General features: G+C 39.7%; 2 protein-coding genes and 1 long non-coding RNA gene across 11 annotated transcripts in view; 1 reads left to right on the forward strand and 2 right to left on the reverse strand.

Moving 5' to 3' along the window:
* Positions 1-1,867: 1,867 nt before the first annotated feature.
* tex12 (testis expressed 12) lies at positions 1,868-16,986 on the reverse strand. 2 transcript variants are annotated; one of them, XM_081614951.1, is made up of 5 exons: positions 16,034-16,986; positions 15,360-15,465; positions 11,409-11,517; positions 11,171-11,222; positions 1,868-2,272 (listed from the first exon to the last, which is right to left on the reverse strand). In XM_081614951.1, the coding sequence occupies exons 2-5, from the start codon at positions 15,450-15,452 to the stop codon at positions 2,128-2,130; spliced, it is 399 nt and encodes a 132-aa protein (XP_081471077.1). In that variant the 5' UTR covers positions 15,453-15,465; positions 16,034-16,986; the 3' UTR covers positions 1,868-2,127. The 2 variants fall into 2 exon arrangements, with proteins under 2 accessions (XP_081471077.1, XP_081471076.1); XM_081614950.1 differs by having other exon boundaries at positions 16,046-16,985.
* A 1,391-nt stretch (positions 16,987-18,377) lies between these two features.
* sorl1 (sortilin-related receptor, L(DLR class) A repeats containing) overlaps positions 18,378-23,946 on the forward strand; it is a 310,404-nt gene continuing 304,835 nt past the window's right edge. For 2 of the 7 annotated variants that reach the window (XR_014090459.1, XM_081614354.1), the window contains exon 1: positions 18,388-18,791. Coding sequence is in view for 6 of the 7 variants with exons in the window: in XM_081614354.1 (XP_081470480.1) it covers positions 18,462-18,791 (330 nt within the window). In the remaining variant the exon portion in view is untranslated. Of the gene's footprint in view, positions 18,792-23,946 lie in introns of all 7 variants that reach the window. The other 5 variants (XM_081614350.1, XM_081614351.1, XM_081614355.1 and 2 more) reach the window with 4 other exon arrangements.
* Positions 22,560-23,877, reverse strand: LOC145554559 (uncharacterized). Of its 2 annotated transcripts, none has more exons than XR_014090542.1 (3): positions 23,741-23,877; positions 23,134-23,248; positions 22,560-23,036 (listed from the first exon to the last, which is right to left on the reverse strand). It is a non-coding gene; the product is annotated as an uncharacterized LOC145554559 (long non-coding RNA). The 2 variants fall into 2 exon arrangements; XR_014090541.1 differs by having other exon boundaries at positions 22,560-23,039.

A 23,946-nucleotide genomic window follows, 5' to 3' on the forward strand; every position in this document is an offset into this window, starting at 1 on the left:
AACATCTGTGCAGAATATGGACTGGAAGCCCCGAGATCAAAGTGGGGAACACCCCCAAAAGTGGTGGAGAATGACCGAGCTAAGATCCTGTGGAACTTCCAGATCCAGACAGACAAGATGGTAATGGCGAACCAACCGGACATTGTGGTGGTGGATAAAGAACAGAGGAAAGCCGTTGTGGTGGATGTAGCAATACCAAGTGATTACAACATCAGGAAAAAGGAGCATGAGAAATTGGAGAAATACCAGGGCCTCAGGGAGGAACTGGAAAAGACCTGGAGGGTGAAGACCACAGTGGTGCCTGTGGTCATCGGGGCCCTCGGGGCAGTCACCCCCAAACTGGAGCAGTGGCTCAAACAGATCCCAGGAACAACATCAGACATCTCAGTCCAGAAATGTGCAGTTCTGGGCACAGCCAAGATACTGCGCAGAACCCTCAAGCTCCCAGGCCTCTGGTAGAGGACCCGAGCTCAGAGGATGAAACAGACCACCCGTGGAGGATGAGAAGGGAATTTTTATATATATATATATATATATATATTGCTTCTTTATAGTTATTATTATTATTATTATTATTATTATTATATAGTTATTATTATTATTTTTTTGTCATAATGCCCCCAAGAATTTAAAACTACTTTCACCCTTGGGTATAAGTCCGCCAGGGAGTTACAAACATTGAGACAGTACATCACCATTACATTACATAAATACATTAAAGAAAGAACAAAAAGAGCATGTTTTAATAGCTATGGGGAACTTGCCTTGTTATGATAACCTCCAGACAAGACGCCATACTGCTGCCTCCAGGGCAAACACGTGACGTCACAGATACGTTGCAATTGTGGGAGCAACTCTTTAGCAAACACCATCTCTTTAGGGAAACTGACAAACCTATCTTTGAATTTGACTAAACAAGTGTTTAATTAACATTGTATTTTTAACAAATACAATGTTAACACCAACACTGGTATTCTAACATTTTTGATTATGCTCTGTAGATTTCGATTCATTCCCCAAAAGATTTATTTATTTATTTATTTATTTATTTATTTATTTATTGTCTTTAAATGCTGGTTCTCTAAGATGCAAATACAAGTAGAATGTCTTGCCTAAGAAAAAAAACTGTATTTTACAATTATTTTTGCGGTAGTGTACTGCCAGTTGTCAGTCTTGATTGTGACAAGAGAAGAAGACATCCTATTCCTATTTATATTTGCCTTTTTCCCAGGACAAGAGTACATTCCTTATGGTTTTGGATGCGAAGACATTCAAGGAGCTAGGAAGGGCTGTGGTGCCAGTGAACATCCCATATGGCTTCCATGGAACATTCAATAGCACAGCCTAGACCTGTCTTCTTTAATGTTCTAGTCGAATTATACATTTCAAATGACTTCACTGCACATTTAATGATCGACTGAAACCCTTCAAGGCTATCTGTTTATATGTTGCATGCTAATGTTTTGCTTATATGACAAAAAAAGGCTTAAGAATGTTGATACTAGGAAAGCTTTAAGCACAATGTACCCTGTATTAGTGTGTGTATGCTATTGTGCAACAGGGCATGTGTAATGAAAAGATTACTTAAATAAAAGATGCTGGTTCCGAAAACCCTGCAATAGCAGAATAAATGATAAATGATCACACAGTACATTTCTAAATGCATGAAGCATAAGGAAAAACTTGTGCTTAGGTGAAAAGTGCTTTGATTCACTCATGTTTGACCGAAAAAAAGAAGAAACAGGAATGCTTTTCATAAATCACAGGAATGTTTTCATCATTGTTTGTGCTTCCCTTTTAAGTATCTGTAGAGAACAAAATGTGTCACTATTTAATAGTGTAACTGCAGCTGGAATAAGTGGAAACATTTTTAATTAATTTAACATTTTATTTCAGCAGAAAGATAAAATAACTTTGTAAACAAATTTTCTGTCATTTATTTACAAAGAAGAAAAATATGTTTCTACATTTCTATATTCTAAGTATAGATTTAATAAAAATGTAGGTCTTTTAACACATTTCCTCCTGAACTGCAGACAGGCCACATTTAGTACACAAGCAGGGTGACCAGAGAAATAAAACAAACACACCTGCCTCATCTCCGACTCAACTGGTCAAGCAGCAGATTTAACTCTGCAGTTTATTAGAAATTAGAGCCAAAGTTTGCCTCAGGTTGCTCTTCTTCTCTTTCAGGTATGACTCCAGGTTTCGAGCTTCTGTCAGAATGCCCTCCAGCTCCTTCACCTGTGTGGTGTCTGCTGCTGCTCTCTCACTGGAACAAACCAGAATGACTGTAAAAATATGATCATACTCTTAAATCAGCAAAAAAGTTATACATCTTGATGTTTTATAAGGTGGCACACACTACATGGTCTTCATCCCACATTTTGAAAAGACAAGTTGTTTAAACAATCAGTTGTTTCCTGAACGACTGGTGATTACACACTAAACACCGGGACCAGCTGAAAGATCACAGACTACTGGATCCTTTCAGAATAACGAAAGCTGACAGAGAGCATCAAACTCAAACAGTCTTAAGGGTAACAGCTTGAAGGAACACACACCAATAAGTGGAGGTAATAGAATATATTAGAAAGTAAACTTAGATCATCCTGACTGTATTTAACATTGTTTGATGGGGTTAGGAATGACTCAACATTGACTTTGAACATGTAATCTCTTTTTTTCCACAGCATGAAATCCAGTGCAGTCGTGCGTTTATGTTATGTAGACAAAAACTGAGTTTTTTTTAAAGTTGCCATACAGGCGTTGCCAGGTCCCAGGCTCTATTCAGCAGTTGGGCTGATGATCAGTTTAGACTACCTGACTGCAGGTGTTTGACTGTGATAGAGGTTGGGTCGGTTTCCCTCACACACTCACACTCTTCACACCATCTCATTTGGTGCCGACTCACCTGGCAGACTAACCACAACCAGAGACAGATGCAGACTGTCACTGATGGGAATTGGGGGTAAAATCATGTAAAGCACGTCCAGCTTTATTGTTATTGGACTTCATCAGTAAAGAATTTGAGATGAAGATCTGTCATCATCTTCACTGACAGCCAGATGGATAATCTAGCTCAGAATAGGCTAAATGTTTTGGGTACTTTTATCCCAACCCCTAAGGAATAAGTTAGTGCTTTCAACTATTGCAAAAGAACGCTGCAAGAGGTCTTGCTGGTGCGGGTAGCCCCTTCTGCTAAATTCAGAGAAAGCCTTTTGTCTTTGTCATGACAGGAACATGAGAGTATGAATGCCTGAAAAAATTTAATGCAGTCCAGATTTATAAGCAGATCCAAGCTGTTTAAAGTTATGATTAACTCTTAAACTGTTAATCAGCTGATGTCGATATTTCCAAAAAATATCACAATATATATTTTTTAAACTTTCATGACAACATCTCAGACAATATTCCACATTTTCAGCTTTTTTGTTTGTTTTTATAATTTGGCCAGACAATTACGTAACTTCGAAACAGTTGCTTTTTTTAGTTTCATTTATAAACTAAAAAACTATTAGAATAAGAAATATTTTCATAAATAAAATCACATAATATGTTTAGTGCATCAAAGAAAATATAAAGTAGATCAAATATAAATGTAAACTAATTATGGCCAACAAAAAGCAGTTTGAAATCAGTTACCAAGTGTAACTAAAAAAATACACAAATAAAACAAGCTTGTAGTTCAACTGAACATTAGTTTTAGAAGATGTTAAAAAGTATTTCCCTCTCATGTTTTTCAAGAACGCCTATATTATGTGCAAAACTAAGAATCTTATTTTAATATGAAAAATAATCTTACTTTTAAAAATGCTCAACACCAAAATACATGTTACATAAAAAAACCCTGCACACAGTAAAAGCTTGTGCTCACATCCTAATAATCTGGAACTCATTTTAATTTCTTCCATCTGCCGCAGACATCTCCATTGAAATAATAACTTAAATGATATTGAAGTTATTAATTCAATTAATTAATAATTAATTGAAGTTATTAATTTCATTTTTAGCTTTCATATTCCCACAAATGCAACCACCTCCCACCCCCATGTCCGTCTCTCCTGCCCTTCCTCCTGTCAGGGTCTGTGTTTTTTCCCTTTTTTATTTCTTAGTTTGTTTTCTTTAGTTTCATTTTTATTTTTCACTGGTCTCTGGAACCGCTATTCCTCGGACACCCACTAGAGGTCACCCATGTGCTACCCCTGGAAAGCGGCGAGGTTCAACCCGGGCGCACACCTGCAGCTCGTTTGGAGGGCGGGGATCCTGGATATAAGCAGCAGCTCCGCTCCTTCTCATCGCCTGAGTGTTTGCTTACCTCGGTAACAATCGTTCCAGAGAAAGGCCCTCTGTGATCTTCGTTGTACTAACTCCTTGTTGTCTCCCTCGTCAGATGATCCAGCTGTCTCCTCGTTGTTCCCGAGAAATCAGTTCCCCCCGAGTGTTGTGTGAGTCTGTTTCCCCGTTGTTGTGGATCACCTACCTCCTGTGTCTTCCCCCGACGCTACCGGTGTTACCGGTCAGACGCCACCCCTCGTGTGTTCGTCTTCCCCTCTTCGTGGATCCTTCTCCGGTGGATTCCCCTTCGGAGCGTTCCGGGTCCGGAGACCCATGTCCGAACCTCACCGGAGAAAAGGGATTACAAGAACCGGAACCTACGCCGCTACTACGGCCGTTAATTATCACTGTCCGCTCTCCAACGAGCCATACTCGCACAAACCCAAGCCGATCACTCCATCCTTCTCAATAAGACGACCTGGTCCTCCGCTCCAGTATCCTCCCCCCTCTTCATTCTCCCCCTGACTTCAATAAACCATAATTGTACTTTATTTCGTCTCTTCTGGTCGTGTTCTTGCATGTGAGTTCGAAAGATTAATACCAACATGACAGAACACTCAGGCCTCCGCAGACGCGATCAGAAGGGCGATCTCAGAACAACACACCCTTATTCAGTCCCACGACGCAGCTCTGAGGGAGCTGGGTACCCGCCAAGCGGAGACAAACCAACGACTAACTGAACGGTCCAACTTCTTACAGAACTCGGTTCCACAAGGCGCTAACCACTCTTCTGTTTCCCCGTCTGCTCCGTCGGTGGCTCCAGATCCACCGGTCCGTTCCGGGATTTTCGAAATCCGCCCGGCAACACCAGATAAGTTTTCCGGTGACATCAAGAAAGTAAAAGGTTTCATACTCCAATGCACCATAGTCTTTAACCATTCACCACAGAGCTTTCCCCATGATGACAGAAAAGTATTTTATGTATTATCCTTGTTGACGGGTCGAGCCTTGGAGTGGGCCGAATCCCGGTTTGTTACGGCTGCTGATTATGGATGTACTTACCCTAGCTGAATTTAAACAGGTCTTTTGCCAAGAGACCGAGGGGACATCATCTTCTAGAGACTTGCATGGGCTTAAGCAGGGCCAGAAAAGCGTTTCAGATTTTGCTATAGAGTTCAGAATTAAGGCGGCCGCCTCAGGCTGGAACGCTGTGGCTCTCAAAAGCGCATTTTTTCACGGCTTAAATGAGCAAATCAAGGACGAACTTGCCACTTTAGATGAGCCAGAGTCGTTAGGAGACTTCATAAATCTAACAATAAAATTAGATAACCGCATCCGGGCTCGGGCTAGGGAACGTACCCGCCGGGTCACTTCACCCCGTGCTTCTCTGACTAATAATCATTCCTCCGCCCAGCCTTCACCCTCCTCTTTACTGACCCCGGATTCAGAACCCATGCAGCTGGGAAACACGAGGCTCACGTGGAGGAACGTCAACGAAGGCTCCGTTCCCGACTTTGCATTTACTGTGGTGAACCAAACCATGTGATCGCAAACTGTCCCTTACGTTTAAACCCATAGGTCCGGCAGTAGGGACGGGGAGACTGCCGACTCCTTCCACCACCAAACCCTGTCTTACCATTTCTGTCACCCTTTTCACCCATAATGATTCACTGTCCGTTTCAGCTCTCGTTGATTCTGGTTGTGAGCAGAATCTCATCAGCTCCGACATAGTTCGTCAGCTCGCAGTGCCCACTGAACCCTGTCGCTGTCCTGGACGGGAAGGGTTTACCCCAGATAACCCACCGGACCAAACCCCTGCGCCTGCTAATTTCCGGTAACCATACCAAAGAAGTCATTTTCTATGTTTTTCCCACAGCCAGTTCCCCCGTAGTCCTCGGGTTCAACTGGCTATTCATACACAACCCCCAGATAGATTGGGTTGAGGGAAGGATCGGTTCCTGGTCCTCGGGGTGTCACCCAACCTGTCTGCGCTCAGCGTTACCCTCGCCGTCCACATCTCCGACGTTGACTGAGGCTGAACCACCTGACGTCACATCCATCCCGAGTGAGTACCATAATCTCATCAATATTTTCAGCAGGGACAAAGCCTTTTCTCTCCCACCTCACAGACTGTATGACTGTGCGATCGACCTCCTACCGGGGGCCAGTCCCAGTAGTAGGCTATATACGAACGCCAGTCCATGGAGGATTATATTAATAAGTCTCTTGCTGCAGGTATCATTTGCACCTCCTCTTCCCCTTTAGGTGCTGGATTTTTCTTTGTGGGGAAGAAAGATGGATTGCTAAGACCCTGCATCGACTATAGAGGGTTAAATCAAATCACTATAAAGAATAAGTATCCGCTACCCCTACTCTCCTCAGCCTTCGAGCCTGTTCAAGGGGCAACCATCTTCTCAAAACTGGACCTAAGAAACGCTTACCACTTTCAGAGAGGGGGACGAGTGGAAGACCGCTTTCAAGACCCCGATGGGGCACTACGAGTACCTGGTCATGCCTTTTGGATTGTCTAATGCCCCCTCCTTTTTCCAGGCCCTCATAAATGACGTCCTCCGGGATTTCATTAATAACTTCGTTTTTGTTTATCTAGATGACATCCTCATATACTCCAAGTCCCTCGTTGAACACCAACATCACGTCCGTCTAGTTCTCCAACGATTATTGGAGAACAAACTCTATGTGAAGGCCGAGAAGTGTGAGTTCCACTGTCCATCTGTAACCTTCCTTGGATACGTCTTAGAGAGCGGACAGGTAAGAGCGGCCGAAGATAAAATCAAGGCAGTTCTGGATTGGCCCCGGCCCGAGACACGAAAGCAGTTACAGCGATTCCTTGGCTTCGCCAATTTCTACCGAAGGTTCATCCGGAATTATAGCCAGACAGCCTCTCCCCTCACAGCTCTGACCTCCACAAAGAAAACATTCACCTGGACTCCGCAAGCCGAGGTTGCGTTCACTGAGCTCAAGTCACAGTTCTCCAAGGCCCCGGTCCTCGTACAACCCGACCCTAATAAACAGTTTGTTGTGGAGGTAGACGCCTCCGATACCGGGGTCGGGGCTGTTTTGTCCCAGGTCACTGTACATGACCAGAAACTACATCCATGTGCTTTCTTTTCTCGCAGACTCTCTCCCGCTGAAAGGAATTATAATGTGGGAGACAGAGAGCTGCTGGCCATTAAACTGGCCTTAGAGGAGTGGCGTCACTGGCTGGAGGGAGCGGAACACCCCGTCCTTGTTTGGACTGACCATAACTTGTCCTACCTCCAGTCAGCAAAGAGATCAAACCCACGCCAGTCTCGTTGGTCACTGTTTTTTGCAAGATTTAACCTCTCCATCTCCTATCGTCCAGGTTCTAAAAACGTGAAGCCAGATGCTCTCTCCAGGGTCTACTCCTTTGATGATATGGAGGAGAGTCTGGTCCCCATCCTCCCGCCTAGCTGCACGGTCGGAGGATTGACGTGGGAGATAGAGGACATCATCCGCCAAGCTCAAGTAGCCGAACCTCCTCCTGAACCTGTCCCCCAGGTAAAATCTACGTTCCCTCAGCAGTCCGTGCCCGTTTCCTACATTGGATTCATGCCTCGAAGTTCTCCGCTCACCCTGTAGTCAGCCGCACCATAGGGATGGTGAACCGCAGGTTTTGGTGGAGGTCGGTTCATAAGGATGTTAAGGAGTATGTCACAGCCTGCGCCGTCTGTGCACGTAATAAGTCATCCAACCGACCCCCTGCGGGCCTCCTGCAACCACTACCCATCCCAAAACGACCCTGGTCCCTTATCGCCGTCGACTTCGTCACCGGACTCCCGGTGTCAAAATGTATGACCACTATTCTCACCATCATTGATCGTTTTTCCAAGGCCTGTCATCTCGTTTCCTTGCGTAAACTCCCCACCGCTGCTCAGACAGCGCTCTTACTCATAAAGCATGTGTTCAAGTTGCATGGGATTCCTCAGGAGATCCTCTCCGATCGTAGGCCCCAGTTCATCTCGCAGGTATGGCGTCAGTTCTGTTCCGCCCTGGGGGCCAAGGTGGCTCTCAGCTCCGGATATCACCCCCAGACCAACGGGCAGACGGAACGCATGAATCAGGAGCTGGAGGCCACCCTGCGATGCCTAACCTCCACCAACCCCGATGACTGGGCCCAACACCTGCCATGGGTAGAATATGCACACAACAGTCACATTTCCGCAGCAACTGGTTTTTCCCCTTTTGAGATAGTCCTAGGGTACCAACCTCCACTCCTCCTGTCGGACGAAGACAATATCTCGGTTACGTCAGTCCAACACCACATCCGCAAGAGTCACAGGATTTGGAATGACACCATAACCGCCCTCAACAATACATCGGCTACCAATAAACGGCTGGCTGACCAACGTCGAATCCCGGCTCCGACTTATTCCGTGGGACAAAAGGTCTGGTTGTCACCACGTTATGTCCCCCTCAAGTCCATGTCCAAGAAATTGTCCCCTAGGTTCATTGGGCCGTTCGAGATACTGGCTCTCGCTGGCCCCTCAGCGGTGCGACTACGACTTCCCCCGTCCTTGCGTATCCACCCGACCTTCCATGTGTCCCAGATAAAGCCGGTACGCTCCAAATTAAATTTTTTCTTAAAGGAATATCTGATTCAGGACACAAAGCAATAAGCACTTTAGAATCCTGCTTCTACCGATTCGTTCTCGATCTAGGAAATGTGATTTTCTAGCTTCTTCTATGTTCTTGAGTAGTTACCGTAAACTTGTACCTGCTATCAAAAAATGACAAAATGGACAGAAAAAGTTTCTTCTATCCCATATTTCAGTGACCCTGAACTGAACTTTGAGTTATTTACTTTTTAGAAAGACGTTGGTGTTTCAGAAAGTGTTTTTGCCATAGGTGACCGGTTTGTTCTTTCTGTGTGGATAGGAGAGATGAGCAGAGGCAGAGCTGAGTTCCAAGTAACCAGGTGACAGTGGGAGGAGCTGCAGCGGCCAAAACCCTACGTTCTTCCCTTATTGTTGATATCAGCTAATTCTATGAGATTTGGTCCAGTTCAGAGTGTGGACCAGCTTTATCAGCTTCTTATTTGTTTTAATTGCAGTTGGCAAACAACTATAGAAACAGGTCAGGCTCAGTTAAGTGACATCATCATTTGATATGGCTATATAAATTTTTTTCACCAGTGTCAAAAAGTCCACCAGATGATGAACAATCTCAGTTAAAATGCAGTTTTCAGTCATTTGTCTACTATTCTATTTGCACTGTCTTTTCTAGTTCTTTTTTTTTTCTTTTTGCATTTGAAGCTCACTGGTTATGATCTCCAACAGGGGTGCCATCAGGAATCTTGGGCCCCATGACAAAAATTAAGTTAGGCCCCCCTGTGCAGCTGCTGTTACAATTTTTTGAGTATATGTGGCCCATCAAAAGCATCACAATTTTTAAAGGCTTGCAACTCCCTTGCTTTCTTTGGTTCAATACTTATACTAGCACAATATTCACTGCTAGTGAATTTTACATGAAACAGTCTACATACATTATGCAAGTAGGTCATTTAAAGATTTTCTATCAGTTTTAGATTACTGAACTGTTTCTCCCCACGTGCAACAGTCATAGGCAACGTGCAACATATATGAAGCAATCCAGGCTTCTCAGTGCTATATAGTTGTGCTTTATTCAAGCTGCAGTATATAACTTTAATAAAAAATATATTTTCTCCATATTTGTTAAAGCTGACACCATGTCGTGACAGTTTGTTACGAGATATGTAATCTGAAAAAAATCGATCTCCTCCACCTCGACCCTGAACTACTATTCCTGGCTAAAGTAATGCAATGTTCTAGCCAAAAACAAACTATCAGAACCAGGAGGAGGATCTTAGTGCTGTCAATCAATCTCATTCACTCACTTCTAAATGTGCTAATGGTGGAGAAACTTATCGCTGGCTACAGAATTGCACAGGGCAAGGGGAGGGAGGCTGAGCAGCCACACGAGATTGTGATAATCTCAATAATGACAATTTTAACAGACATGTAAAAAATATATTTTTTATAAAAGTTACATACTGTCGCTTTAATTTCACTGTTAAGTGTGGTAAAAAGTACAGGGGCAAGTTAAATATATGAATATGTTGGTAATTTATTTCCTTCATTCATTGAATGCTAGTGAAATGGAGGCAAACAATAATATGCTAACTATGCTAAATGGTTCATAATCTCACACAGTCTACTCACCTCTCTTGGTGAAAAATTGGGTTACAAATTGACACTTGTTTTTTTCTCTCTCTATCTTTATTTTTTTTGAAAACCTGACTTTATAATTTTCCTTAGCAGCATAGTACCTGCCACATTTGTTCTTGTCTTCTACTGATTGGTGCTGTCAGTAGAAGACAGCAGCAGTCAGTAGAAGACTGCTGCTGTCTGGGAATCAGTACAAATATGGATGTGTGCTTTTTGGTCTGGGAGTGGTCTTGTAACATTAGATTTTTACTGCTAAAAACAATTTTAAAAAACACAATATGATTGATTTTATAATTGACAGGGCACAATTTCTTTTTTAACTTTTCTGAACAACAACAAAAAAATTTGTGGAGGGTCCCTTTTTTGGTCAGGGGCCCTTGTAATTGTCCTTCCTAAATTGCGCCTCTGATCTCCAGAATGCAGTTTGAATATTTGCAATATCTTCACTGGTACTGATATTTTTTTGCATAATTGTATCTGACAGTTAAAATTGTGCCAGTGCTTGTGGTCAAAAACTGTGTTAAGAAAGTGTGACATAAACACTACCATTGGGGTGGTTAAATGTCAGGCAGTTGCATAGCTAATCACCAGACATCCAAAAACAAGCTATCACAACCCTCAAGTCAGAGTAGCATGATTAAAAACTGGGATAGCTTCAGGATTACCGTAAAAGGTCAGTAAAGTTTGTGAGCAGCATGCTGATCTCTCTTCCTGCACCTGGAGCAAGAAACAAAATGTCACATAATAGTAATATGTCCGTTCTACTAATAAAAAGGAACTATTACATGTTTTATATATGTTTTTCAGCAACTGTAAGTGATCTAAGGTTAGTCTAGACTGGGACATCCTGTTTGTTTTACACATATTAAAAGCAGCTTTCTACTACTTGTGAGAAAGGCATACCTGCAGCTGTGGAATCAAATGAACCGGCTGATTTCAGAGTAGATGCTTCAAAATGAGCTTTTTTCTTCTTTGGTGGAGATTTGTCCCGATATGAACGTGGACAATCCATCTGCAACAAGGAGAAAAGATGAATACTTAAAGCTTGTCATGGCAATTTTGTTCCTCTTCATCTGTCACTGTATCATCTGTCAAACATCTGAACACGCGTTAAAAACAGATTTCTCAAAATGGAATATCCAAGGTAAAGTGATGCATGGTTTTGAAAATGTTTTACAAAAAATTGTGAATGTGTGCATTGTATTCACATACAACAGACCCTTTTAATCGAATACCTCGAAATAAAATTCTCTCCCCCTCACCACTGCACACCATTTTCTGCCTCGTTACATGCCTTGTTTAAAGCGAGCGACACTAGAGTATCTTGACCTATGCACTGACCCTAAGGCAGTGGTCCCCAAACTACAGCCCGCGGGCCGAATCCGGCCCACCTCCACATTTGGTCCGACCCCCTGAACAATACCAGAAAGCATTTAGATTTTTTTTCATATACCGTATTTTTTCTTAAGCTTTGAACCATGTGGCTTATATGTGGATTTTTCTTCAACCACCAGGGGGCTCCTTAGCAGGAAGTGAATCATTGGTAGTCAAAATTGGAAATAAAAGAAGAACGCGCTCATTAAAACGGAATTAGATTTTAAAATGAATTGAAATTTGAGAATAGTTAAATAGCATTGAGGGGAAAAAGATTTTTTTTTTTAAATAATACTGGGATCATTATGATAATTTGAGGTATAGATATTAGGATCCAGTAGATGGCAGTAGTGACAATAATGGATGCAAGCTGCTGTTGAAATCTGAAGAAGAAAAAGAAGACGATGAAGAAGAAGAAGGAAGCGCCCATTTTCATTTAGCACATGCTAGTTACAGACACGAAGGATCAGAACTTTTAATGTTACAGTTACCCTTTGGAAACTACTGTAATCAGTTCAGTTAAATCTAAACTTGGCAACTTTTTCTTTTTCATCCGTAATAAATGTAATATTCAATTGACCTGTTATGACTCAAACTTTGGGTGTCAGCCCCCCTCTGCTGCTGCTACATTGTTGTGGAAAACCTAGAGCGACAGAGATATATGCGGCTTATAGCCCGGTGCAGCTTATATATGTATGTTAACTGGTTTTTTTGTTGGTTTTTTTTACTTTGGGGTTGGGGCTTATAGTCGGGAAAATATGGTATTTATTTAATAAATAGTGCTATTTCCTGGATTTTTTCCGTGAAGAACCCAGAGAGGGTTATTTGATTGTGCTTTCTGGAAAACAATATATTTTTACATTTAGGCTGTCCTGCAATCGTCACTTTTTCTGTTACAAACTGACTCCGGCCCCCCACCAGAGAAGGGAAACGTTATGTGGTCCTCACAGGAAAAAGTTTGGGGACCCCTGCCCTAAGGCAAGGGTGCCCAAACTTTCTGAGACCAAGATCTACTTTTTCCTTCACCAGCCAGCAGAGAGCTACCACAAGACACAAAGTTGTGAAAATTGTAAATAAAACTCTATTGACTTATTTTATATGCAAATATACATCAGTTACAGCAGACATATTAAAGTGGTAGAAAATCTCATGCAGTTTCTTCCTCATAGAGATTTCTGATACTGAAAGGAGATTGCTAGTTTCTTATAGCAGAAGCTGTTTGGAAACTTCAGGCCAGCGGTTGTCAATATGGTAGATCTGAAATTTAGGTTTATAATTTAAATGTGAGAGACGGTAGACTAATAGGAGGAACCAAAGAGAACTTTTAAGATAAAAGCACATCTTCTGAAGTGAGCAACTCAAAACCACTCCTATTTTTTTTACTCATTCTGTACTTAGAGATTACGTTAAAAACATAACATTCAGTTCGCTACGATACTTTGTTTTCAGGCTTGATGTTTATTTTGCGATTATCTATAAGCGCTCGCCTGAACACAGCAATGGTTGATCAGCTGTTTTAAATTCTTGCTCTGCCAGTGAAGTCAGAGAGTCAGTCTGTGGGTCGCCTTTTTTTTAATGGAATCGAAACGCACAGAATTGTGCAACACCTTGTTGGAACAATAATTACTGTGATTATTATTTTTATTGGGTCATTAATTTGAACATGTTTTGTTGACTTCTTTTTATTTTTAATAAAGTTACAAACATTTTGGATCTTAGTGAATATTTTGATAAGTGCGTCAGCAGAGGACCTGCTGGTCTCAGCCTCCTGGCAGCATTCAGTTTGTCTCTTACTGCAGAAATCAACTCAAAACCTTCCAGAGATTGACTGGTCGATCGTGATCGACATATTGACCACCCCTGCTCTAAAGCATTAAAATACTGCATAATGCTCAAGTGAATGCTAGTAAATTGCAAGCCGCATCTCTTTGGTTTTGCTATCCAATCTGCATCCACTGAAAATACACCCTTGCAAGGTACAGTGTTTATCAAAGAGCTAGAGTTGATTCAAGGGGCCAAAATATAAAGATGCCTGCCACATATTTTTTTTAGACACAATTTTTATTTGTAACAACTTTTGAAAATCTTGTATCCTTTTCCTATCATTCAAATAGTTCTTTGTGCTGGTTTGTCACATAAAGTGTCAATGAACTTTGTAGATGTAACAAAATTGCCAAGATGTAAAAAGTTGCATGAATATACTTATTTTATCCATCCATTGTCCATACCCGCTTGTCCCTGTATGAAATATACTCTTTCATGAGAAACCATCCATGTAGAGACAACTTATTAATAGGGCTGCAACTCTTAGAAGGTGAATTGTATGCTTTTTTCCAGCCGTTCACTCAGTAATTCTTTTGTATTTGTTTCTCCTTTTTTGTCTGTCATGGAGAGGTTGTGTAATATGTGGCATATTGTGACATAAGTAGTTAGAATTCCTGATGTAATGTCCCCTTTCCTCCTACTAAAAAATATAAATAAAACACTTATTTAATATTTATCATTACAAAAAATATTCAAATTTATTAGAATATTAGAAATATATATATATATATATATATATATATATATATATATATATATATATAAAAAATGCTATTAACCAAATAATTCAATTCATTTTAAATAAGAAAGAAAATATTTTATTGCCTTAAATGCAAGGCTTTAGTGAACACTTGATCATTTGTAGCAAAGGATGCACCAGCGGATAAATAAATATTTCTAACATCCAACATGTGAAAGCTCAGCCCTTTCTGCTCAACTTCAGATCAAACACAGTGTAGCGCTAAGGTGTTGACTAATTTTTGGATTAACCAATTAATAATCTGGATAGCAAAATATGGTTAATAGAACATTTATTTTGAGGAATTTTGATGGGGTGAAGCTAAAGCTATGTCAATGGAGGAGTTCTGGATGGAACAGATTTATAAACAAAGAAGGTTTTTTATCTTAAAGGTAAAATGTACGTATATAATTTTTGTACGGTTTATGCTTAATTACAACTGCGGGTGTGTTCTTCGTTCAGCAAATGGCCTGTTTTTGAGTCTCTAGTTAACAAATAATTGATTACTAAATTAGTTCACGATAATTTAAATAATCATTTAATGACAATTAATGTGACTGTGTCAGTTCTATTTGTTAAAAACATTTCTTATTATATAAAATTTTTAAACATTAACATTGAAAACGTGACAAATCTGTGGAACGCAGTGTATTGTAACACTGTCACACAAACTAGCCTGTCTTAGGAAAATATAAAATAATATTAATAAAAAAATTGTTATATAAAAGAAAAATGAGCACTTTTTTATGGCCATAATGCTGTAAATATTTCACTTTGGGAAATAGGTATGTCTTCTCAAGATCAGTAACATGGAAAGTGGCTTCTTATTTGATATATTGAGTACATGGTTGTGAGAAGATTCCAGCAACTAAGTAAACAGTTGGATGTGTGCATGAAGTGATATCCGTTGTTCTAACCTCTTGGGAAGTTGTTTGGTTTGTCCCTTTGTTGCTGTTCAGTGTCTGTTGGGCTATTGCTGGTGGCATCAGTTTTCCTGCCATTGTTGCCATATCTTTCTGTAGACTAGACAAGTTGTAGACAAGACATTTAGCAAGTCAGTAGCTATTCCTAACACTTCTATTACAAGTGATAGGTCACATTTGCATGAGTTCAATGTAGCTAAACACAGGTTCAGTATAAAAAGTGCTAGATAAATGTATCTGGCGCAGTTTCACTGAGCGATCGTGGAATATTAGTGGTTTTGCTGATGGCTTGTACATTATCAATGTTTAAGGATACCTGTCAAATAATCTTTACATCCACTTTTACAGCATAAATCCGTGACAGTTATTATATCTCCATAAGTACATGTTAAAAATATTGTCTTATCTGAATGAGGACAATCAGAAGCTGCTTATTACACTTCTCAAAAGCTATAAAGTTGATTTGTATTAAACGACTTCATTCTCACACTTGCTTGTAATTTATCGGAAACTCTGATTTTTATTTCTCGACCTTTATTGCTAAGAACAAGCTAACAATATCCTGAGGAGGAAAGATAAATATTAGCAAAACAAGCTAATCGTTAGCCTGTTGCTAATAAACTGCATTAAAAAAATGTAACAACAATTGTTTACAGGTGACTACTCACAAGCTCACTCACAAGTGCAAAGGGTCTGTTGAAGAATTAAATATATTCATATACTATTGCGTTTTCATCCGCTGCCGAACTGGACGTTATTTTCCAATTAATTTTAGAGGGGCGCAAACAACAGCGCGTGTCAACCGTGATGGATTCACGAAAACATCGGGGCAAAAAACTGCACAACTGGGTTGAAATTTAACCCATTAATGCCTGAATTCATATGCAATTGAATTGCATGTGAAATGGAAAGTTTCATAGTGCACACAGAGTCGATCGTTCTCCTTTTTTTACCTCAGAGTGACCAACTTTCTATTATTCCTATCTCGATTTGATACAGTAGGAGTTCCCGCATCTGTGCCTTTTGTTTCTCGCATTTTTTCAGTCATTACAGCTGCTTAATCCATTAACATGCTATAGGGGAGCGTTGCTGCTACTGTGCCGAGTGGCACGCCGGTGTGTGTTAAAATCATGGCAGCAAACTAGCCAAAGGAAAAAAACTTTGCAGTTTCATCCCTCAAACTAGCCGAGTGAGTTGAGTAATGCCTCTGGATATTAGTAATGTTAGCTCAGTGGTTCTTAACCTGGGTTCGATCGAACCCCCGGGGTTCGGTGAGTTGGTCTCAGGGGTTCGGCGGAACCTCTGCCGCGTAGATAAAGACACACTTGTGTAAAGTCGTGATGACGCCCCGCTTTGCCATCACTTGCTGCAAAGGATCACATTACATTGCTTAGCCAATCAGTGCTGCGGAGGAGCACGGATTGAAGGAGTTCCACTCTCAGCATGGATTTGAACTTGTGTCTTTATAGTTACCTCACCGTTTTGACCAAATTCTATAGTCTAAATCTGCTCCTTAGTCGCATCTTTTCGGGGTTTCTACTGCCTCTAGTGGCGTGGGGGTGGTAACACAGCTAATATAATTACATTACTAAATCAGAATACCGCAAAGTATTTTGTGTTTGTGGATAAGAAGGGTCCGGTGAATGCGCATATGAAACTGGGGGGTTCGGTACCTCAAAAAAGGTTAAGAACCACCAGGCCCGTGCAGAGACCACTAAAGGGGCAGGTGCTCAAAAAAAGGGCACATCTAACCGCATTCTAGGACAGAATATTAACAAAGCCACACAGCTTTCAGAGTTTAATAAACAATGATACATTACAAAATGGTGAGATATACAATCAAAGCTAAGGGAAATATCTATACATAGCATACAACTATGCATATGTAAAATATTTTATTAGTAATTTCTTTCTGCAGGTCTACTTTGTTATAGGAAAGTATTGCAATATTCAAACCAGCAATTTAGCAAGATATGTAAATCAGAACTAGACCAGACATATTTTGTCTTTACGGAATTACACTATTTAAAATATTAACAAGGGGACAATGCAATATTTTAGTGTACAGTAATCTATAAAAAAGAGCTTCCTGTTTGCTGCAGTGGAGATGAAGATGGTCCATTCAGGAAAGCAAAGCTGCATCAAACTTTAATGTGGAACTGCAGAAAAAAGAAAAAAACAAAAGCAAACATTGAATTGTTAATGCATGTCACCCTGAGAAAAGCCTACTGAGTTATGCTTAAAAAAACTTTTTTAAACATTTAAATCACACATTTGTCTCATGAAGTGAATTTTTTTTTGCAAAACAAACTTATTTGCGCTTGTCAGAAATTTATTTCTGTATTAATTTCAGTATTATATTCTGTAAATACAGAAAACAATACAGAAATAAATACAGCAAACGGAAAAGGGAGAAGTAATAAAATCAAAACAAAGTATATATTTATTCTTTTATTTATATATTTATTTTTTAATTTATATATTTCTACTTTTATTTTTAGATTGATTCTTTCATTTATATATTTCTACTTTTATTTTTATATTGATTATTTCATTTATTATTATGTTGGATATATATTTATTATTTTATTGATATATTTCTACTTTTATTTTTATATTGATTCTTTTATTTATTATTATGTTGGATATATATTTTGTATTTTATTTATATATTTCTACTTTTATTTATATATTTATTCTTTTATTTATTATTATGTCAGTTTTGGTCCTCCATACACACAAGGAATTTCCTGGAGCTTAACTCTTGGCATTGGGGGGGGTGTTAACTACTGTGTATTTTTTCCCACGAAGAGACTTCAGATGTACCTTTTTAAGTGGGACGGTCTGAGCACTCCAACGCTACCGTTGGAGTAGTGTTGTGGACACCGTGATTTCCTGTGAATAATTATTTGTTTATTTCACATTCGTTCGGTTATTAGTTTCGTTTCATGGAATGAATTGCAAGCTCCCAATAACAGCCTTTGTGAACGTGAGTTGTAGATGTTTCTCACTTTCCTACTACTCTTGAACGTAGCATCATTGGCATCATTGGCATCACTTGCCAGTAGAAGGAGCTCTTTCGATTTCACCTAATCCATGAGCCAAACATACACAAACATGGCGATAACGCAGGCGGACAAGATGCTGTCCTCTCTCTTGTGTTCCATATGCTTCTCGGTCCTGGCGCTTTCCGGGGGAACCCCGTCGGCCCTCCATCTTCACCAGGAGCGACGCTATACCCTCCCGCAGAACAGAGGCTTTTTCACCGTTGGAGCGAATCTGGATGTATCCGCGCGAGATGGAAGAGGCGCCGCAGCTCCAGTGCTGCCTCTGGCCGCTCAAGTTGCGCCCGATTCAGGCGCCCAGGGGGAGCATCGGAGCCGACGGAGCGCTGGCAAGTCAGCCATGCCGAAGGTTTACGGCCAGGTAAAGCAGCGCACGATGCATTCCGGTGAGGTTGGGGTAATTTGAGCTCCATGCATCATCTCACACTGACCTCAGCTAACAGATGTGGACATTTCTCACCATTCTTCACCATAACCTCACATTACTCCAACTTGAATGCGGTAAAGAAATGTGTTTGTGCTGTTTACTTTGCTCAATGTAGTGCTGAGGAGGTTCATCTGGTGTTTGCAATGTTGCACAGTTCAGTGAACATGCACAAACCAACAGCCTGCAAATGGCAGCCTGTTTAGAATAAGATAAACCAGAAAATTCAGATCTTTCTAGAACCCACTTACAATTCTGCAAACATCAGAGTGTCTGCAGGTTCATGCAATTAGCTGGGAGAGGGAAGGATAGTGTTTTCTCAATAAACAAACTATTGTGGTGTTTGCAGGTGAGGGTAACTAACAGTTTGATTGTTTTCCTGGGTGCTGAAGAAAATGCAGCAATGCAGGATTTTCCCCTCATCCAGCACTGAAAATACTGGGAGGAAAATTACTTTGCGGAATGCTGTACAGGTATGCATTAAACAAGAGCTTGGTATAATTGATACTTCAGTAATAGTTAGATTAGAAAGAGGAAGTGCCTTGGTCAGAGTAAAGCAGGCCTCTGTTTGCTGAGGGGGTCCGCTGTGGGTTTGCATCACTGGAACACAATTATTAGGATTGGCGCAAGTCGTCAGTGGTGCTAACTTTGCTTTGTAATTCAATAAATGCCATCCATTAGTCTGACATCCTGTGTGTGACTGGTGCATGCTCATCTCTCAGGATGACACAGCTGTTGAGCAGGAAAACACTTTGAAGAAATTAGTGCAGCACCACAGCAGCATGCAAGTTCAGGAAGACTTGGAGAAGGAGGGCTGTGTTTTAGTCAGCTGAACTGATCCAGGTTGCTGCTGCCATTTGGATGGTTCCTGCAAGTTCTGGAGTACAAGAGAATTCAGGCAAAACATGCATTTTTTGGCATCTTGACCTATGATGTTTTGTAAAAAAAATCGTATACAAACAAATGAACAATTGCCTTGCTTTTCATGCTAATGTTATAAAACTGTTGCTTGCAATATTTTTTTTATAAAACTGTGTTGCTTGCAACATTTTAAGAAATGTACGGTATATATTGTCATTCTAAATTATAAAAACCATTCATTATGAATATTTGACCGTTTCACAGTAAAAAAATTTTTAATTTTTCCAATTTGGATTTTGTTTTTCTGTGACTCAAGGTCCAAAATGCAGCAACAGTATGTCCAAAAGAAAAACATCAGTGCAATCATTTGCATATTGAGAATCTCCCCACTCAGCTCCCGGATCACTGTTGAAACTTTGAGTTTTATGTCAAATCCACATAAATTAAATGACAGAAACTAATTTTCTCACCGCATCTTTGATTCGGTGAGAAGAAAATTTCCACCGAGCTTGGCTCGGCCCAACTCGAACCCCGCTCCGCTTGCTTTCGGAACTTTTCCACCGGCTATTTTTCGGGGCTGGCCCTGCTTTTCAGGATCCTGCTTCGGAGCCGGACCGGCCCTGGTTTGGTGGCTGATGCAAGCTTCGCTCCTTTTCGCTCCTGATTGGCCAAGGGCATGGACAGACGGAGCAGCAAAGAGAGAAGAAAAACAAACTTGATGGAAATGATGGAAATGCAAACAAGCAGTGAACTTTAAAAGATGCCGGCTTTTCTTTGCTTCGGAATTCAATATTCAGCGGCTCGATGGAGTCGTGAGGAATGAGTCGTTTTTGTCACCGTAGTGGAGAAAATGGAAAGCCTCGTTAGTCGCTTCGGAGCCTGTCGCAGCCCCACAGTGAACACCGTCTCAGATGCAGCTAACGCCGCTGCTGCTTTCCAGCCAGGTGAGCAGTTTGTAGATATATCTGTCTGGTTTTTACTACATTTAAGATTGCCTACATACAGTCATGGAAGACATTTGAAACATAAAGTCTGCTGTATTTTTATTGCTCAAACACAACATGTGCATTTTCTGCTCATTTTCTGTGCAAATAAACGTTTTGCAAAATGTTTATTTATTTGGTAAATAAAAGTTGCCAAATACGTTTGGCAACTTTTATTTGCCAAACAAATAAAAGTTTCTTTGGCAAATAACTTTTTAAGTTCACGAAACAAAAATGAGTTATTTAATTAAAAAAAATGTTTTTAAACAAAACTTTTTAAGAAAAAGAAATATTACAATTCCAAAAGTTTTGATTATAATTTTATTTTACTTAACTGAGGTTATTTTTCTTTCTTTCATTGAATAACTGGGGAAAAAAAAAATAACTTCATAATCTGCGAACCTGGATTGAGTTTTTTCCCCTTCATTAATGACACTATTATTACATGCATTATATATATCATGGTAGTTCATGATATATGAGTGAGTTATTTTTAATTCTAAATGAATATCCTTGTTGGACTTTTATTTAAGTGCTATTCTCCTTCAAGATGCATTTACCTACTGCTAGAATAAATGCCTCTAGATAAATACCTCTCTGCTTAAACCGCTACGCTGTGCTCAAGCAGAAACTATACAACGTTCAACGTTTTGTAGCAAAGGAAATTAGAAGACATATATCCATTATGGAGATGATCGGTTTTGGAAGGGCGATGTGCCCGCTATTGCATAAGCAGTACTGAAGAATGGCTGCTATCATTAACAATATAGGGAAGAAGTTTTTTAGCCATCTTGATTTGCTAGCAAAGTCGATAGCTAGCAGCTAGCTAATAGCACACCAACAACAGCCTAATGTATGTATGATAAAAATACTGAATCGATGGATAAGAATAGTTTTTCCTCACCTGGCTGTCTCCTCCCGCTCAGTAGTTCTTCAGACAAAGGCAGACGCAGAGCCCTTTCGGTGTCTGTTGTATTTCATTACATCTCTGCTTACGCCGCTACCCCGTGCTGAAGCAGAAACGATACAACGTTCAACGTTTTCCGTCATCTGACAAGTAGCAAGTCTACTCCACTTTATTCACCAAAAACATTTTTTTTTTAATTCACCAAAAACAGTTCTGCACTGCAAAAAGTCCCCTTTCAAAAACAAGAAAAAAAAGTACAAAAATAGGGTATAATTTTCTTAAAATAAGAAAAATTATCTGCCAACAGAACAAGAAAATTTATCTTGTCAAGATTTTCTAAAACAAGAAAAAATATCTTACCAAGATAAACCTACAATATCTTAAAATTAGTGTATTTTTACTTAAAACAAGCCAATTTTACTTATACGAGTAAGATATATTATCTTATTTTAAGAAAAATTATCTCAAGTAAAGAAAATGTTACTTGACACTGAATTTCTTAAAATAGCGTAAAATTTTCTTATTTTAAGAAAAATGTTCTATGTATTAAGAAAATAAATCTCATATATTCTATTTGTATTAGTAAAATTGGCTTGTTTTAAGTACAAATACACTAATTTTAAGATATTTGTAGGTTTATCTTGGTTAGATATTTTTTCTTGTTTTGGAAAATCTTGACAAGATAAATTTTCTTGTTCTGTTGGCAGATAATTTTTCTTATTTTAAGAAAATTATACCCTATTTTTGTACTTTTTTTTTCTTGTTTTTGAAAGGGGACTTTTTGCAGTGTATACCCAAATCTAGTTTATTTTTATTGTTGCATAGGATTAAAATATATATTTTATCATAGCCTTACTCAAGGTTCTTATGCTAAGACAAAAATCCAAAAATTGATCCTGTGAATACTGGAACAAGAGATGTTATTGGCTTGCTGAAATGAAGACATAAGTTCAATTACTTTTAACATCTTTATTACGTTTAAGTTTCACATAAACACAATAAAACATGACTACTGGTCAGAATTTAAAGTCTGGATGGGCATCTGATTCTGAAACAATCCTGTAAAATGACAGAACAATGAAGATCTGACACATCTGCTGCACTAAGAGTCAAGCAAACCAAATTGTCCAAAGCAAAAAAAATCTTGGGATTAGATGTCAACAATAGGAGCTTCCCCCGCAATGAACTTCTTCCAATAAGCCATAGCCTTTTATATGTGGAAGTCTTGCCTCAGTTACGGACGGCGTTCTCAAGACGTCTGTCAGCAGCACAGAGAGGAGTGGCCACACACACGGATGCTGAAAGGTGTAGTAGCTATGATGTCCTCCTTTCAGAAGATCAGGGCAGGCATGGTTCCAATGGCCAGTAGAAAGTTGGTTTCAGGATCACCACAGAGCTGAAAAGTGATCTTGTTTGAAGTTGTTGGGTCATCTGCTAATTGGAGCACAGACAGAAAAACAATCACAAAACAAACCACGTTTTAGGGACTAATCAGTGTAATGATGAATCAGTATCATAAATTTCTTACCTCAAGAATGTGAAGGATGCCGTCACTTGCAATTCCCAAAGTTTCTTGTAGATGGTGCAATACGTGATTGGAGATGTGTCTGGCATAGGCTTCACCATGGCAACAGTTTGGTTTACTTGAAAAATAAAATAAGTCTTATTTTAGTTTATGTGCTCAATTACAATATTACATGAATTCAAGATGGCAAGAAAGTTATTTTAATTAAATCAAACTAGGACTACTTAAATTCACAAATCAAAAATAGTGTTTAAAATATCCTGGTAACAGTGTGGAATATCTAACCTAGGCTTTTAGACTCATTGCATTTAAGTTTTTAAATTACAGCACATCAAACACCCTCAGTTAGTGAAATACTAGGCGGAATTGCCCTTTAACCATTTCCCGAATCAGAAGCTACGAATGAGAAGCCACCTTAGCTATGTTAAAAAACGGAAGCTACCAAGAACTCGTGTCGATATTTTTAAGCCACAGCTATTGTGGTTAATAACTGTTCAAAGCTCATATTCACAAGAGCGGCTCTTTAACCGCGGATGAAAATTGGCATATCACGACATGCTAACTAGCTTCAGTTAGCTTATCTTAGAAAGACAGACAACTTTAAACTTACCTCTCAGTACAGCAGCTGTAGGGTCTATACACGTAAAAAAGTCCTCCATCTTCATTCATGTCCAACCGAGATTAGAGAATTTGCCAAAAGAAAATCTTATAAAAGTACAGTAGATAAAAGCTTAGTTAGGCTTTTACAACTGAATTGACCGTTAATCAGGGCAGTTAAATGATCTCTGGCGTTGCCGTTAGTGATGTGCGGATTGA

Source organism: Poecilia reticulata, chromosome 13, assembly GCF_904066995.2.
Source record: "Poecilia reticulata chromosome 13, P_reticulata-male-v2, whole genome shotgun sequence".
Classification (NCBI taxonomy): Eukaryota; Metazoa; Chordata; class Actinopteri; order Cyprinodontiformes; family Poeciliidae; genus Poecilia; species Poecilia reticulata.